Here is a 19594-nt window from a genome sequence, read left to right on the forward strand (position 1 = left end):
ATACATATTTTTTGGCTTTAATATAAGTCTTGTGGCTTTAATATGTCACAACTGAAGGGGTTGCAGGCACAACACGAACAATGCCTTTCAGCCGTGATGTATTCACGATACAGCACAGCCTTTTGTTATATGCTTATATATATACATCTTGTATACCTCAGTCACATACACCAGTATATAATGCTAATAATTTCATCCACATTTCACATAGGCCTAAGTTGTTTTGTCTGTCCATTCCCTTGTGTGGACACATCTATACAAATCCAAAACAATGGAAGGAATCCGGTTTCATTTATCCATGACTGACCAGAGAATTTCACCACACCCTCACAAATGTTTTGTTGAGAGGCCAACACTTCACCACTACACTGCCGGGATTCATTTGCTTTTCTGATTTATAATTGAACTTGTTTATCTTGCTTTTCTTGAGGGTCTAGATTTAATTTCTGCTGCTCTAATAAGAGAGAGCAACATCATACTATCAGCTAAAGCAGTGGTTATTATAGATGTCTCCTAAATGACACACCATTTCAGTTCTGGGAGATTTTTCAAATGAGTTAAATCAGGTGCGTTTCATGAGGTGTTTTTGTGCAGTGTTGGAAACCACTGAGCTGAACTACACACACTTAATCCCAATTCGATCACAAACACAATACTGTTTTTTTCTAACAATTTTATTTCCAAAAAAGAGGAAGTAAAACTGAAAGCAAAAAACTAAATAAATAAAGTGGATCTAATAAATACAGTGTGGTAAAAAAAACAAAAAAAAACCAGGAAGATGTTAACAATGACTTACAGTACTGACTACCATGATAGTGCATCAAAGAAAAGAAATATATTCTATGCTATAAAAACAGAAAAATGACAAATGAAAATGTTACATGTACAGCTATTAAAACTACAAGGTCTTAAACATAAAATAAACCAACTCTATTTTACATTTATTATTTACACTTACAGCTGGAAATCACCAAAGATTCCATAGGCTTAAAAATGAATATATGTTTCTTTGAATATTCAAAACAACACGTCAATGATTTCAGTGGGACAGTCATTCTGAGAGTTCATGTGAACATGCAAAAGACAAACACTCGTGTACAAAATGTCAAAAACAGTCACACAAGATGCTCCCATATGGAATGATGTGATGGTGAATATTTTCAGGATGCTGGAACACAAAGAAATTCATTTGACCACCTGGCCAAATATCACATGCACACACTCAAACTCCACTCAAAGTGAAAAAACCTCCTTTACATGAATTTGATATGTCTAAAAATTCACAAATATAGGTGATTCATTGCCCATGTAGGTTTTTTCCCCAACAAGCCAAAACTAAAAATTAAATTTACATAGTAAAATTCAGAAAATCAGGCATATTCTGGAACAATATGGTCACACAAATTCGAATTTGATGTGCATAACAATCACAAATACTTATGGATGAATTATCAAGCGTGAACATCCTAGGTTTAAAGAAAACAAGTAAAACTAGAAGTCTACAAAATGACAAGGCACATTGGAGCCAGGCATACTGTGTGTCCAAACAGACAGAGTTTGTACTGCACAGCATCATCAATGGTGTGATTCCAGCTCAGTGAGCACAGGAAGGCTGTCAGTGCACTCTAATCATGCCATGAGTCACAGTGCATTTTGGTCTCAGTCTCTCTCCGTGTTTCCCAACTCGATAATTCTCCCTCAGCTGGAGAGTGTGCAAAACGCATTTCAAACTACTGCCGTCTAAACGTTTACTGTCGTGTGACTGAACTGGGACATTATGTATGTGAGATATGGCAGTATTTATGGGAGTATATGCTGTATTTTATGATCAATATTCGCTTGCACTGATGCTAATACTTTCAGTAGAGTACATCTCATTGTGCATTATAAAGTGACCAACCTTAAATTAAAAAGTTAGGTATGTGTGATATTAGGTGGCATGTAACATAAAACGATTGCAGATATGTTCTAGTTCTCTCCTCCTGGTGTGATTATAACTACCTGCATTCCTGGAGAAACCAAGTGAATTCGTTATAAAAATATAAATACATTTAAAAGATGTTATGCATCTTAAAAGCAAGAACAGAAGAAATAATTATATGAATATAGGTACAAAATACCCTGTAATGTGTAAAAAAAAAAAAAAAAAAAAAATTGCTATGCAGAAGAGTTTTAAAATCAACTTTACATATATGAAATTTAACTAAACTGAACCCTAGAATATAGGTTATGTATATTTCCAGGATTAAATAAAACAATTATATATATATATATATATATATATATATATATATATATATATATATATATATATATATATATATAGCATTTATATTTTTTTATAATATATATAGCATTTATATATTTTTTATTTAATCTTATTTAATTTTTTTCATTTTTATGCATGTTAAAATATTCATAATAGAGATACAGTTAACTGGAATACAGTATTGAATTGTCAGTCACCATACAGAAGTCATATTCGACCTGTTGATTTCTGACGTCAACAGCGTAGAGGCTAGGTCAGCAATGACCAGGTGACCTCCGTCGAGTTTTCACTCTCTTATAGCACAGCAGAAGTAACAGTTAGGATAGATTTAAAAAAATAAAAAATAAAAACCTGGCAAAACTAGCCAAAAGACTCCAATGCAAATATGACACCTCGAACAGGTCTTAAAACAATCATCTTTATGATAAAAGGAATATGATAACTACTCTTACTCCCTGCCTTTCAAACCCCATGTCTCGTGTTCATCGGGGAGTTTCGGGGGGACTAAGAAGTGAGTGCAGCCATGGGAAGGGGGGAAATGTTTAATTGACAGCCCGGGGACCCCTTCTCCTCAGTAGGTGCGTGCAGAAGTGTGAACAGATGAGGAAAGGGGTCAGAGGAGGGGTTTAAAGTTGAGAGTCCGCCCCCAGGCTGTTGAGCTCTTCGGGCGAGTGCTTCTCAGCCGCTGATGCTGCCTGGCGGAAACCAGCGGAGATTTCATCGAACGTCCGGCCCTTGGTCTCCGGGACTTTGAAGTAAGTGAAGATGAAAAAGCCAAGTAAAAATATGGTGAAGATGATAAACACGTACGGCCCACAGAGCTCCTGTTAAAATAGAAGACAGAGAGAAAAAAAAGTCAGCCAAACCCGCCAAAATAAATGTGCCAATATCCTTCGCATAATTCCCACCGGCCTCTCACCTCGACATACTGAAAGCACATGCCCACGATAAAGTTTGCAGTCCAGTTGCAGAATCCAGCTACAGCAAAAGCAGAGGGTCTTGGGCCTTGACTGAACAGTTCAGCCACAATGAACCATGGGATGGGGCCGGGTCCAATCTCAAAGAAGGCCACGAACCCAAAGATAGCTATGATGCTTATGTAGGACATCCAGTTGTAGCTCTCCTGTTAGAGAGATGGGCAACAAAGCCGTCAGATCAAATATACTGTAAACCTTCGGATCACATGGATGACTGTCTGAATGATTAATAACTCCAAAACTGACCAAATACTCCAAAATATATATTATGTGCATACCAGCAAAGCAAGAGCAATGGTCATCAATACAGCAGATCCAGCCATTCCCAGCAGTCCCAAGAGGTGCAGGGACCTGCGGCCCGCTCGCTCGACCACAAACAGCTGCATAAGAATAACAAATCATATTAATATTATGTAAAATTATATTACAATATTTTATATTGTATAAAATAACAATTAAAAGAGTTAGCATCAAGAGTTAGTGTTTTGAGTGAATTTTAAGGACATAAATTAGTAAATTATGAAATAATTATAATAAAGAAAATAAGCAAAATAAATAATTTCATATCAATATCAGATTTTTTATAAAGCATATATAAAATTTATTTATTTTATTTATTATTTATGCATATATTTTTAAATATTTAATCAACTATATATATATATATATATATATATATATATATATATATAGATATATAGATATATAGATAAAATATCTAAAATAATCATACACAATTTCTGATACACTTTGTGAGCATGGAAATGGAAAAGTTTTAAGGAAATGAGCAAAACATGTAAAATAAATAATAATACTAACAATACTTAATTATTTAAATTTTTATATATATATATATATATATATATATATATATATATATATATATATATATAATGAATGTATTCATTCTTTTATTTTATATACTTAAATCAACAAAATATATACATTTATAATTTAAACTATATTTATATATAAAATTTATTTACTATATTTATATATAACATTTATTATTATTATATATGATTATATAAAATAAAAGAATCAATACATGAATATATCACTCCGCTTTCAGCATTCCCACAGCGAGTGTCATTTCGGATATATTTTTATAGATTCTACTTTTATTTTGTAATGGAATGTAGGTTTAAAAGTTTTTTAGGTGAGAAAGTAGTTGTTTAGACCTCCAATTTAATCATAGCGCCTATTTTACAATTTGTTTTGTGTTTTCGGAGATGCGAGCTCCAGGCCGTCAGCGGTCGTTCAGTGCTCCTGTACCCGCCAAGAACAGCTTCATTTCGGCCAGTGCTTCAGGGATTTGCCGCTGTGTTTTATAGTGGTTAAACATGAGATATAATTCATTTTGGGTACATAAAACAGGCAATCTTTGGTCTTATTAATCTATTACTTGTTCCTGAGAAAACTGAATTGGCCTATGTTAAATTTAATAATTTAATATTAAGTAATAAGTAATATTTAATATTAAGTAATAATATTCAACTTACATCCTGTAGAGCACTGCTTTTGAAGGTTTGACTGAACTGTACAATTGTGTTTATTTCCTATTGTCATTTACAATGGCTATTGTTGTTAATTTAAATGTTGTTGAATAAATATTATTTTATATAAATAACATGATGTATTTGGTATTGAGAAAGGGTCCATTAGTGCGTAATATGCATTGAGTGAAAGTTACATTAATACGCCATTAGATGGCGGCAAACCTTACGAGTGAGTGTTTATTACGCTCACATCTGCGTACAAATAATACTCACCGACACTACAGTGAAAGCTGTGTTGACGACTCCAGCTCCGATAGTGGCATAAACCGGCTGCTTCACACCTGCTTTCTCAAAGATCTTTGTAGAGTAGTAGAATACCTACACAACAACGTTAACACAAATTAGATCTGATTTTCGATAAAGATTAGGTTGTCTTCATTTAACTAGTAAGCGTGTGTGCACAGGTACTCACAGCATTGATTCCAGACAGCTGCTGGGACAGCTGCAGCATGATGGCTACAGCGATGGGCTGTCGGTAGAGTGGAGAGCGGAACAGTTCAGGAATGGTGACTTTCTTCTCTCTCATCATCTGTCTGCTCTCTTCCTTCATCTCCTGCATGTCTGCGGCCACATCTGTCGTCCCACGCAGCTTTTTAAGCACTAAATGCACATAAAAACATTTGTTTACACTAATGAAAGCACTCTGCTGTATCATATGTTTGATACATGTGGATGTTTAGGTGCTGTGGGTCCATGCTTACCTGATTTGGCTTTGTTTTCCTCATTGCGGATGATGAGGAGAAATCGAGGGCTCTCGGGGCAGAGGGGCAGTAAACAGCACTGCAGCAGGGCAGGGATGAAGGTAAAGCCCAGGAGGAACGGCCACGTGGTTTCATTACCCATAATAACGTCCATACCAAAGATCTACAATACATAAAACAGAATATGAATATAGAAAAAACAATAAAAACGGTAACTGAAACGGCAGAAATGTCCATGTCAGATTTATTAAGATGTGTACCTGTGCCATGAGGATGCCAATAACGATGCCCAGCTGATGAAGGGTGCCAAGGGCTCCTCTTAGGGCTGTGGGAGCTACCTCACCCACATACATGGGTACAAAGCCTGTGGACAGACCAGAGTAAAGGCCCACCACGAACCGTCCAATAATGAGCATCTCCCAGGACGCACCCATCTTAGAGAAGCCCATGAGTGCTGCAGCGATGAAAGCCAGGACATTAGCCATGAGCATGGAGTTTCTCCTGAAATTAGAAAATTTTAAAATCAAACATTTAATCATCCAATAACTATCAGAAACCAGGACTGAATAGTTCAGGCTTTAAACAAGGCCTTAAATAATGTAAAAATGCCATAATTAATGTTAAAACAATTTTAATGGGTACAACAGTACTTCACCTTCCAAAACGGTTGACAAACAGCCCGACGGAAAAGGATCCAACAATGCCGCCCACAGAGAAGATGGCCACAGACAGAGACCACAGGGTAGTCATGGTTGTTTTAGGGATGATCTCCCCATATCGATCATTCCATGTCTTATTGTAGAAGGCCTCAATGATCTAAAACACAAATATGGACAATCATCATTAAAACTGCGACAGACAGCACACTGCAATTTACAGAAATATTTCATACAAAGCCTGACATTACCCTTTACATTTTATTATAATAATTCTGATAATGCAGTTCAGCAGTTTATTTCTAAGAATAAAAACATCAAAATTAAAATTGTATGTTTAATCACATTATCAATAATGCTTTAAATATTTTTACATTTGTATGACACTAATAGTGCTTGAGATTTATGTTCTAATGAGCAATTCTGTCCAGTAGGTGGCTCACAGCCTTGCTCAGTATTAGGTAACATGATTTTGTGATGGAAACCAAGACCCACAGAGGGAGTCAAGTTTCTATGGTATCTCTGCATCACGTGTTTGTTGATAAACAAACACAGACTGTCTGTGGCTAACCCTTATAAAGCACCGGTGGCTTTTAGAGGAATGTCACCCAATGACCTGCAAGCTACATATTAAAGGAAGAAAATAAAATTTGTTCTGTATGATCTGTTGGTGTATTAAGGTCAGCAAGTCCAACCACTTCCTGTCTCTCGCCGTCAGCTGTCTGACACTTTAACCATGCAGAAAGCACCTCAGTGCATCAGCATCACCTAAATATCAGGCATGGTTAAAGTCATGTGCCTCAGGGCTTGAACCCTCATTATACAAACCTGTTACACAACGCTGTGGTGTTTTAATAGAACCACTGTGAGCTGCTAGTTATTGGTTATATTCCCTTATTCACTGTGCAAGTTGATTGGCTTCTAACAAGCCTATTTTTTATGTAATAATGTAATCTTTTTTTGCATCTGAGGTGCTAAATTGCTTATAAAATAACTCCTCAAAAGACAATAGCCTTTAGAAACTTCTAAAGGAGGTCTGCAGACAAGGAACCCTTGAGGTAATCTTATCGAAGGGATTATTTATAGAGGGGGTCTGCGTCAGACCCACACCCACACATGTTAGTCCTATTATTCCCTCACCACCACAGCCCTATCTCACACACTAAAACTATTGTTACAACCGACAGCAACACAAACAGTGAAAGCAAACACACCATTCATTGCCAGAGGCCAGTGTGTACAGAGTCTATTGGTATTTTAGTAGTTATGGATGCACCTATGATAAAATTCTGGCCAATAACAACAGGCAGATAAATGGCCAATGTTAAAGTTGTATTCTATTTTGTCTAAATTCATAAAAATCACTATAAAGTCAAATAAAATGCTAAAATTAAATGCTACAAGTGAATTTAAGCATCACAACGTTATAATGAATACTATTATGAATGATATCTCCTCTGGGAGAAGGTACAGGATTCCACGCTGCAAACTGAACCGATAAACATTAAGTGAGCTTAAGATGGCAATCTAAATGTAAAAAGCTTGGTTTAAAAAGCTTGTTTCCTCCACGGAATATAAAGAAAAGGATAATTGGATAACTTTTTGACTCACAGTTCTGACATTTTTTCTCGCAATTGCGAGTCTACATTACTCAGAATTGCACGATATAAAGTCACAATTGCGAGTTATAAAGTCGCAATTGTGTTATATCTCACAATTGAGATTATATCTCGCAGTTTTTTTTAGAAAGAATAGAAAATAAGCATGCATAATTAAATATCAGCTGACACATATGCTAAAAAATGCTAATACTGGCTGAAAACCAATATGGTATTGATATTGAATATTAAGCAGCACAACTGTTTTCAGCTGTAAGAAAAATAAGAAATGTTTCTTGAGCAGCAAATCAGCATATTAGAAAGATTTCTGAAGGTCATGTGACACTGAAGACTGGAGTAATGATGCTGAAAATTCAGCTTTGCATCCCAGGAAAAAATAACATTTTAAAATAATTTAAAATAGAAAATAGCTCTTTTAAATTGTAACAACATTTCATAATATAGCTGTTTTTAAATGTGTTTTTGATAAAATCAATGCATGCTTGGTGAGCATGAGAAACAATCTTTAAAAAACTTTAAATCTTACCGATCCCAAACTTTTGAACGGTAGTTGGAAACAAATCAAATTCTGCTCTGGTTTCTCTGGACAGGAAGGGGAGTGAGTATAGTGGAGTGAGAATATAGAATCTCTACACTGCATATAGTGTCTAAAAGCCAGAAAAGCTCCATTCACATAAGCAAAGCCTGGCCCCTAATTCAACATGCATGTCTGAACAAGCTGTGCTATGTGTCAGATGACCTTCACCCTGTACCAGAACAGAGAATATATTTAATATATACATCTGACCTGCAGTTAGTTACTTATCATTTAACAAATGCAAATTGACTTATAATACGTAGATAAAAGGCAAAATGTCCCTGAGGAGCTGTACAGAGTAACTCCAGGTTGAGCAGGCAGTATTTGGGTGACATTGGTTCGAGTGTGTGTGTACGTGTGTGCGTCTAATGACAGACAGGGATTTGGAGACAGCTGCAGCAGTACATAGTAAATACGTGAGGGGGCAGCATTCCGATAAAGTCAAAGTCCAAGGACACACCTGGGATGTTGGGGTGAACAGTAAGGAATTTGTCACTCAGTCTTTGTGTATGTGTGAGTATGTACTCGCCACTCACATTTTGCGGGGCATTGATTACACCAGTGTTGTAGCCGAACTGAAGAGAGCCAATCACAGCCGTCCCTACAGCCAGCATCAGCGGCCAGGTCAGTTGCTGTTGAGGGAAGAATAAAAAAAAAAGGAGTGAGTCATTTTTGCTACACAATGAATTGTTTTGAAACTCCATCTCATTGTCCAATAGAGCTCTGTTACCAGATGGTTGGCCAGACCTGACTATATTAAACAGAACTATTCTCAGAGGTGTGGTAACCTATTGTTTGACATTCTGATAATTGTCAGGGTAGTTATAGAGCTTGTGTTAATTCTGTCCTTCCTCAAAGGTGAAAGACCACAGCTTCACATTTAGCTAATATTTTGTTAAAAAAGAAGAGCAACCCAAACATATTTATATTTCATCTCCAGTATTCAGTAGTATTCCCATAAGAACTATTGTTCAAATTTCCAGCATAACCCCCCTTCCTGGTGGGGCATTAAAGATTGGTGTTGCGCAAAATGACAAGCATTTCCTTCTCTTTCAATACAATGGAAAGTATTCACTCATATGGATGACTTCCTGAAAGGTTTTGTTTATTTTTCTGCAGGTTTGGGAGATACAATTCAATATCTATCAGGGAAGTGAGCACTTTCCTCATTCCAAAGAAATAAAAAAAAGCTGAAGTATATTTGTTTTCAGACTGTCTGGTTTGAAAGTGACTTTACAAAATGTGATGAAATCTGTCTGCAAAACGAAGCCTTGAAGGTGAAAAGGGAACTGAAAACTCATTCAGTTAGTAAATTGTACTAATATTGCAGTAATGCAATGTTACATAATCAGTCCTGAATCATATTATATAAAATTATATAAATTATAAATAAATTGTATAAATAATAAAAGTTAAATAAGAATAAGAAAAATAAGAATTTCACATCATTTAATTGAATTAAACATTTTATGTACCATACAAGTTATTGCTAAACTTACAGTAATTATTACAAAACTTAATGTTTAAGATACTATTATTATTATTATTTAGGATTAATTGTCACAAAAATAAATGTCACAATGCAAAATGTCTTCAGGTACAAAAAATAGCCTTTATTTTCTTTTAAAAATAAAATTACCTATCATTTTTCTTGTGTTTTTGGAGGCCAAAAGTTCATTAAAGGCTTCATGAGATTCTTACTGTATTTGTATTCAACATTATCTACCCAAGTTTGGGTGAAACGACATCAGAGTGAGGCTGTGCCTCTTGACCTGAAAGAAACCATTCATCTAGTGGCTGAACCTGATCTTGTGAAAGATTATGATGCAAGTCTACTGGACGACTTAGGGAAGATTTCTAGTGGTTTAATCAGCACCTATAAAGAAAGAGTCTGTGTAAACCCTCTTCTCCAGTGAAGGCAGCATCATCATTGTTTGGGTTCCTGTTATTTCAGAACTCACTGGATTGGATTATTATTTACACAGAGAGGATCTGGGATGGACATTTTCTTTCACATGGTTACCCCCATCCACAAGAAAGGCAGCTTTAAAACCGGTTTAGCTCATTGTTTAGTTCACTGTTTAAAGAGCCACATGACGCATGTGTCAAGACTTTGACAGCTTCACAAATATGAATATCTGATGACGAACTTAAGCCCAAATAGTGCCATTGCATCACTGTCAAATCATACAGAACAGCAAGCACTCATTAAAATAAAGTTTACTCAAAACTCGTCAGGGACAGCTTATTCCAGCTTATTTCTATGCTTATTCCTTTTGGGGAATCAACACACAAAATAATTAAGTGTTGTCTTAATTCTGAAAAAGGTCTTGTTGATTCACTCGATAAGCTGACGCTAAAAAGTAGCTTTAAATGTCAGGCTGTTTTGAATTTAGCATGCTCGCTGAAACTGTAAACAGATCTCCATTCTGAACATTTTTCAGAGATTGCATTCCTCTTTTATAAACATACAGTCAGCGACGAGAAAGATACCAGTTTTGGATATGTGCACTCCTTTCATTTGCACACACACGCGTACGCTCTTCTGCGCAAGAGCTTAAAAGGGGCGGGAAGTAGACACACCTTCGCTTCATGTTGGTGTAGAAGCTGCAGTTCATTGAGTTCAAGACTATGTTGTTTAAACAGCCCTGAAACAGGAAACCAAATACACAACACACAAACACAAAAACCTCTAGGAGGCACTTAAATATTAATTCGGTAGTTTAAAACCTAATATTGTGCAGTCAAACTGGCACACAAAAACAAAGATGAAAAGGCAATAAACCGAAGCCTTGGCTCAGCTGACTTCCCGAAAAAGTTAACTACATCCTTCCTGCTGCTGAAACATTAATGATGATAACAAACATAGCTCAGAACAGACATGGCAGTGGGCTTGTATCTCTTTAAGAAATTTGAACCTTCTTAATATGGAAGATTTGACTCAAGTCTTACTCGAGGGGAGGGCTTAGGTTTGGCTATGAAACATTCCTCTAGAGATTCCTGCCTTTAACCTCTATTACCAAACAGACATGCCTAGTTACACACACTGCATACCCGTAACTACATTAACACAGATCAAACAGATATATAATGTTGGCCTGGCCCTCTCCATGAAATTTCGTGTGTGCATGTGTATGTGTTGGGGTTCGGACAATTTCTTAATGGTTACATCCATTTTTTTTTAGCTCTGTCATTCTGAATCCACACTGCTCACCCCATAAACAGTCACGCCCTTCTGCTGATATCATACACTGACAGTTGACTTGGACACATATTTTGGCTCAGTGCTCATTTCATTGTGGCAGCGTACTGGTTTACATTTAGGATTACTTTTTTTAGCTGTTTGAATGATAAGAATAAAAAGGACTTTTCTAAATGTCATCATTACATCCAAAGTAGAGGCAAAACAACCTGATGACTTCATGTAAAAAAAAAAGAAAAAAAAGAAAATGCAAACACAAATGCCCCAGTAATACAGGCAACTGGAGGCCAGCTCTGTTGAAGCAACCAAACTAGCATGCAAATAAACCTCACTATTCATGGGAAAGCTCCGAGGCTTTTTTCTTCTTCTTGATTTTAGGGCCCTCAAAGTTACGTAACAAACTTGAGCTGATTTTTACATCGCTTAAGACATTGAAAGCCTTTCTGTCTGGCTTCTGTCTGGACTATGACTTAATTTTATGGGGAAAAAATATTTATTTTATAAGAAAATACTTATTCAATCATTTTTCTAAACCTAGCTTTCATAACAGGGATGACTGGTTTCCCTCAGAAAAACACAATTTGAAATCTGTCATCTTCTGTTCATCGTTCATCAAATTTATTCTTTCTGCTAAATATTATGTCGACTCAATGTGTTTAAATTTAAAAGCTGTGACTTTTAAGGCCATTTGTGTGTGTGTGTGTTTGTGTGTGTGAGAGAGAGAAAGAAAGAAGAGAGAGAGAGAGAGAGAGAGAGAGAGAGAGAGGAGCAACAGAATGGGACTTCCTTAGTTTTGTATGCATGTATACTAAAACTTTTAATTAAAAAAAAACTTTAAAAAAAAACACAACAAAATCCCATTCCCACCCATTCCCAGTCTGTTTGTCTAGATCCATCTGTATCGTCAGTCACTCAGGGCCAATACACATCATAAACTAGGAGCAATAACAATTAAAGTAAAGATTATCACCTTAACAACAGCAATGCTACTGAACGTTTACTTACATTACAGCCTAAGTAACTTTAATAAAAACCAATGGTGTGAGGATCCGCATCATTAGTTAAACAAACCAAAAACGTATCTTGAAGCACTTTTTGCTTAGTGGTGATCAAATCTAAAGGTGCAATACTACATGTACTTACTATAAGAACAGTAAATTATGCATAATTACAAGTAACTAACCCAAAACCAAACCCTAACTGTAACTCTATAGTAAGTGCATGTAGTTAATTAATATTGTTCAGTACTTATGTGATTAAGTACAATGTAACTACGGTACCTTAAAATAAAGTAACCAAAAAATCATATTTCATTTAATATGATAAAAAGAGTACTGTGACATACTGAAATACTGTCTCATCAGGAAGAGAACTCAATGACGTACATACTCAGAAAACTGCAGTGAGAATGATTTTGAACAAACCTGTTCTTAGAAAGTACAATAAACAGGGCACAACATGGCATTTTGCCAGAAATGCATTTATAACCAGTGAGAATATTACTTATTTGATTCCACTTGCCAATTCAATGAAGATCAAGAATTTATAAATGAAACTAAAATGCTTTATTTGTTCTTCCAATTTCAGTTCGCAAGAAACAAGCTCAATACCATGATTCCTGTCACAACTTCAAGGAAGCTACTTATTTACATCGGTTTAATCATATAATCTTGAGCTGGACTAATCATTGCCTGTGATTGTACTTGCTGACTTTTCAATCAATTTATTCCTTTATTTTTTTTAATGGTTAATTAATGTTAGGCCCTAATTTGAAGCCTTGATATGTTGTTTAACACACTCTATGTCAACAGGCCAACAAGTTTTACATTTAACCCTTATGCGGTCTTCACTTAAGGGACTACACTCGTGGTCTTTGGGGGTCTCTGGAGACCCCAGCAACAAAATGCAATTTTGTAACAATATAATATATTTTTTAAAAAACCAATGTAATTTTACTCTGTTTATTAATGTTTTTACTCAACATTTTTTGGAGGATTTGTGATATCTTTTAAATTTATATAAATAAATTAAAAAATATTTTTTTAAATAGGTTTTTATGCATAAACAGCTTTTTATGTAAAATTCACTTTATAAAAGGCCCAGATTTTTAACTTTCATTCATGGGGATAACATGGATAATTTGACATGGTTTAGTGTGAGATTTTTGCCCATCTTTTGAAAAACGCAGTTATAAAAGTAAAAAAATATCATTTTTACCAGTAGATGGCTGCAGAGCTCCACTATCTGCTATGTGCTATTTGAATGATTGAAAGACGTCTTTTCACAAGTTTTTTTCAGTTGGATTCATATCTAAATGTTATGAAATCACAATTATAATAATAAAAATTACTTTTTGTCAAAGTTTAGCATTTTTTGTACTGAAAAAAATTAGTTTTTCAATAATATCATCAATAATGTAACCCACAGAGACCCCGCTTAGAAATTGGACAAAATCCATTCTCAAAATCAAAAACAACGCACAACACACATAGACAGAAATGAAGTGGCACACTTCCAAAAATGCAAAAAACATCCCCAATACAAAATGGACATGCTCGCGCGCACACAAAAATAAAAATTATTTATTTTATTATTTTATTATTTTTATTATAAAATTATTATTGAAAAACTGATTTTGCCCTGCACAAAAAATGCTAAACTTTGACAAAGTAATTTTTATTATTATAATTGTGATTTCATAACATTTAGATATGAATCCTACTGAAAAAAAACTTGTGAAAAGACGTCTTTCAGTCATTCAAATAGCACATAGCAAATAGTGGAGCTCTGCAGCCATCTACTGGTAAAAATAATATTTTTTTTTACTTTTAAAACTTCATTTTTTAAAAGATGGGCAAAAATCTTACACTAAACCATGTCAAATTATCCATGTTATCCACATGAATGAAAGTTAGAAATCTGGGCCTTTTATAAAGTGAATTTTACATAAAAAGCTGTTCATGCATAAAAGCCTATTTCAAAACAAATATTTTTTTATTTATTTCTATAAATTTAAAAGATATCACAAATCCTCCAAAAACTGCACAAATGTTGAGAAAAAACATTAATAAACAGAGTAAAATTACATTGGTTTTTAAAAAATATATTATATTGTTACAAAATTACATTTTGTTGCCCGACCACGAACGTAACTTTTTTTTTTACACTAACATAAAAACAAGATATCACTCCAATTTTTTTTTTTTATTTGTAGATCTTAAAAGTGTTAACCACCGTACAAAGTTTCATGCCATTTGGACAAAGAGAACTTTTTTTTTTTTATTTGAGCAAACATCGTTTGCGGGTCAAAAAGACCCCGAAGACCGCATAAGGGTTAAAACAATTAAGACACTTAAAGCCACGCTAAAAATGTATGAATATCATTGCACCAGATAACAAAATATCAAACTAAGTGGCATTTATTTTAAAGAATAAAAACATAAAAATACTGTTCAAAATAAAAGTAAACTTTCTGGTTGCCAAACTTGGTGACTTGTGTTAACTTAAGGGGAACTGTGATTGCAAAATTGCAAAAATGTCTCAAAGGAAGGTTAGATCTGAGAGATGCAGCATTTCTTTGTAGATTCCACTTAGGTTTGACATTCTGTTATCTAATGCATTGACATTAAGACATTTTAATTGGGTAAAGTGTCTAAATACTTTTTGGAGCCAATGAATGATGAATACAGGCCTGCAACATGAGGAAGAGAAGCTGTCTGGTTCATACTCAAGGAGAAGAGCTTACTCTGCAACGAAGACAAAGATCTCTTTCTACCTCTTTCACTCTCTCTCTCGGAGCGTGATGCTCTGACTGGCACGTCCTCCTTTTCAAGCAGCATCTATCTGCCAGTTTTTAGTTCTGTAAAGTCTGGGAGACACTCCACTAATGAGCCACTCACAACTCCACTGAATTGTTTTTAACACACTACAAAAACGATCCTTCTTTACTGGAACATGGCTCTGCTAGGATTTAACACTGCTGTATTACAAACAATATTATGTAACCTACAGTAAATGATCTCAAGCAAAAAATCTGCCCTCCCTTTTAAACGTCTAGCATTAACAATTACAGCTCAGTACCGATTCGTCCCTTGACTTTTCATGGAAATAAATTACCTCAATGGCACTTGGAAATCTATCGTTCCATAATCCCTTAGAAATCCCTTTATTAGTGCCCATTAGGCTGAAATGACAGTAACAGGGAAGTACATATGCGGGACGCAGTCATGCAGGGTGTAAAAGAAAAAGGCAGCCTGACTTGAGAAAGCAAAATAGAATTAAGTCCCCTGACAGTTTGCCTTAGGTTTAATCCTTAATCAAATTCCCCAAATGTCTCTTTGAAAATCGAGATTTTCACTAATAGCTTGTTAGTTCCACTTGATGAAGTACAGGTCAACTGTACACCTGCCCCCAATTACCTGATTTTGCGGCCGTCCTGGTGCTCAGCTGTAATTTTTCAACAGTTTGAACTGATTAGACAAAATAAAAAAAAAATGCAGCCTTCATAGCTAGTATACAATGGTAAGAAGACATTAAGACATTTCTCAAATGAATAACTAATTCAAAAACCTTTATCTGATTTGTTTTATCCTTGGCAACTAATAATAATCCCCCAATTTTATGCGTGTGGTTTGGCTGTTGCTTGAAGGAACAGTTAAAAGAACCAAATTAATTAATAACTCTCAGTTTTTCATTTTATTTTTCCATCTCTACCAGGAAATAAGCATTGTAGGCAATAAATATTTGCTTGGTTATGCCTAAAGCTCAATAGAATTCATTGTAGATCATTAGACATGATATAATGGTTCTTTGGAAGTCTGTATGAAACCATTTTTCTTAGGAGGTACCTTCATAAAAAACAAAAATGCTCACTAACTGGTTAGATTCTTTCGGTTTTAAGCACAATCAAGGTATTTGGAGAAAGACTAAGAGAAAAGAAAGAAAGTGAGAAAGAGAAATAATGACTCCTACGCAAATACTAAAACCTGACAGGTGAGTGACAGGTGTGGCACTGCTGTCTATTCATACAATACATGCTGATAAATACTGAGCATGTTTTATGGTCAGGAATACAACCTAAGCCCTGTTTACTTTACACCTGGTATTAAGATGCATCTTGGTTTGTTAGGATCACAAGTGGATGTCTACTCACACACGTTTAATATCAGAAGCTGGTTTGGTATGAAAAACCCAAGCACGAGTGTTTACTTAACAACCAACAATGAGTGTGCACATTTCTCTGGAATTAGAGAGGCACACGACTGTGCACAATGAATGAGGAGTGCTGTAGAACACAGCCAAAACACTAGGCAGTGCGCTGGGAACGGGTCAAGAACACGACCTCTCTCTGGCAGGGTTATGTCGAGTGTTCCCTAGCTAGAAGCCAGCTGCGGCTCTCCTCTCTCTAGGGACAGCTCCATCGTTCCCAGCACGTCAACCAAAAACTAGATTAAATGCAGCAAAACCATAATACACAGCTGTATTTAATATTAGACATACAGTAGTTGCTAAAAGTGATGTCCGGTCTAGGAAAACTAGCATCTTCACCCTTTATTTCAATTTTATTAAAAATTTGATAATATTGTAATCATATTACATAGTTTTGCTTGGAGTCGATTGTTTTATTTGTTTTAATTGTGTGTGTGTGTGTGTGTGTGTGTGTGTGTGTGTGTGTGTGTGTGTGTGTGTGTTTTTATTCAAATTGTGCAGATATAATTTTTGGCCAGGCTGTCACACAAAGAAATTATGAACACATGCAAAAACAAGAGAGAACCAATGAAATATTAATAACCGACTATGCTGTATTCAATGTATGCTTTTTCCTTTTTTATGCATTTTTTTGAATAGTAAAATAAAACCTGTAACTGTAGATTGCCTTTTTTGCCCAATAATTTTGTCAGAAAATACCTTAAAATATATAAAATATTTTCCTCATATTTTGATCATTTAACTTGTAATGTCATAAAAAAAATATATATCCCCTGCAGACATCAAATCTTACATCAACCACACTACTTCCAGTATAAAGCCACTTGATTTCACTTAAGCATTCATCTTAAGCTCTAAAAAAAAATCCTGATTGTTGCTTTTATGGTCTGCTTCTCTCTACTGTGATAAAAAAGAAAATCAACCAACAAGATCTTGTGAAGTCCTTAATTTCAGGAAATCTGAAAGCCACTTGATCTATCATGGGTGATCATCATGCATCTGTGGTTAGGTTAGCCATGTACAACAGCCTACTAGTCACGTACAAGTCTCTAGCTAAGTATTAGTCACTAGTTTGAATAGTGCCAAAAATAAATTAAATGAATAAAAATATAAAACCTAGAGATGGAGTTTCCAATTAAAACATACTGATGATTTTTTAATGGTATTTTAAGGTAAATTCAGTCAATAAGATGCAGTCATATGTACTTATTTATTTTCACTAATATTCACAATAACCACTTTTATCTTTTATATTTATAGATTTACAAGGTTATGTTTCATATATATATATATATATATATATATATATATATATATATATATGAATGTATGAATGACATATATGAATGACATGTAATTTCTTTTAATAATTACCGAAACACTTTCATAATTACAATCATTATAACAATTTTTTTCTTTTCATACAATAAAGAAAAAAAAAGAATACTATATTGTATATTTCTTTTCGTGTTATTATTTGTTCTGTGTAATAATGAAAATAAGTAATAAGAAAAGCAAAGCTGGGCACCGATGGATTAAAGTGGGCACGTACACCACGATTCTCTGGCTTTGTCTGAAAACCTAGTGTGCTTCCTACAAAGACAGCATTTTTGGGCATCACAGGCGCCATCAATGATAAAGACGCTGTATACACAGGCAGCTTACTGTGCTCTAAAGTCATGGCCAATGATATCCAAATATTTTGTCTATGTAGGAAGCATACTCGGTTTTTGTATTGAAACACAGCCTCTCTTTAAACAAACGAGTTCCCGGCATTGACTGACTACAGTCAACACCTACCAGTTTTTAGGAAACTGTATCACACTGATGTTAGGTCATCACAGCTCGGCCACCCATGTGACATCTCTCAACATGTGGTTCTGGTTTATTTTGGTTTTTGTCACTAAACTAGTTTGTCAACTTTTTAGAGCTCGAGATGAAGGCTCGCGAGGCTATGTGGCTAATAACTGACTGACATTCAGAAAACTATTTAGCCTAACCAGGCATACAGAAATACCAATACAGACCAATAACATTTTCCACATACTGTTAAGTTAATTTTTATCTCTTATTCTTGATTATTTTTGTAATTTGACTGGGAAAATTAGTTTTTTAGTTACCTTTTCGCCCTCCATCACGTCTTGTCAAATGTTCGATGACGTTTCGACGCACGTTAACTCAGCTGAAACTTCGCCTCTTTCCCCTCGGTTTTCCTCAGAAGTCGATTTGTAAGTTAAATAAAGTGAATAAAAAGTATAAATAAATAAATAAATACAGCTTCTACAAGTATGATGTAACTTCAGATGGAGACCGAGTAAATGCCTTCAGATGCCTCTCACGAACTTCTTGCTGAATTCTGACAAATTCCTCTTATCTAAATAAGTTTGTTTCTTCTCTTTTTTCTTATCTGGTCTATTTCTTCACAAGTTATCGGCTCGACCGGTGAGTGTGAGATGCTGTACTGGTTGGCCGGGTTAATATGTATGACGCAACAATGTCGGGAGTGAGGTGGGCAGAACCAGGGCTGGACTGGTAATGTGCTCTCTGATTGGCTAATCCGAATGACGACATATAGAGTATAATGAATACGCAAAGAGCGTGCAAAACCTCACATCACATGAATCAATCTTGAAAGACTGAGTCAAAGTATTATTTGATAAGACTAGCCATGGCACACTTCTGTGGCGAGACGGTGATGCGTTAGCATGTGTTTGGAGAAATGTAGTCAAATGTTTCTGCTAAAATAATATTTCATTTTTTGTACTATTTCTACAAACAAGTATCACATTTTCAAAACTCTTAACACAAACTCCATCAATATTCATT

General features: G+C 35.1%; 1 protein-coding gene across 1 annotated transcript; it reads right to left on the reverse strand.

Annotated features, from left to right (window-relative positions):
• Positions 1-922: 922 nt before the first annotated feature.
• slc2a1b (solute carrier family 2 member 1b) lies at positions 923-19260 on the reverse strand. The gene is made up of 10 exons (XM_048198979.1): positions 18889-19260; positions 8895-8990; positions 6162-6322; positions 5767-6007; positions 5507-5669; positions 5218-5405; positions 5019-5123; positions 3525-3626; positions 3189-3392; positions 923-3093 (listed from the first exon to the last, which is right to left on the reverse strand). Exons 1-10 carry the CDS (start codon positions 18901-18903, stop codon positions 2896-2898), a joined length of 1473 nt encoding a protein of 490 aa, XP_048054936.1. The 5' UTR covers positions 18904-19260; the 3' UTR covers positions 923-2895.
• Between the last annotated feature and the right edge of the window lie 334 nt (positions 19261-19594).

The sequence above is a fragment of the Megalobrama amblycephala genome, linkage group LG8 (genome assembly GCF_018812025.1).
Source record: "Megalobrama amblycephala isolate DHTTF-2021 linkage group LG8, ASM1881202v1, whole genome shotgun sequence".
NCBI lineage: Eukaryota > Metazoa > Chordata > Actinopteri > Cypriniformes > Xenocyprididae > Megalobrama > Megalobrama amblycephala.

Excerpts from the sequence above, each read along its gene's own strand:
- slc2a1b (XM_048198979.1), bottom strand. Across the intron at positions 6,008-6,161 it reads TTTGTCAACCGTTTTGGAAG|GAGAAACTCCATGCTCATGG; the intron begins GTGAAGTACTGT and ends TTCTAATTTCAG. Across the intron at positions 5,670-5,766 it reads TTGGCATCCTCATGGCACAG|ATCTTTGGTATGGACGTTAT; the intron begins GTACACATCTTA and ends TATGTATTGTAG.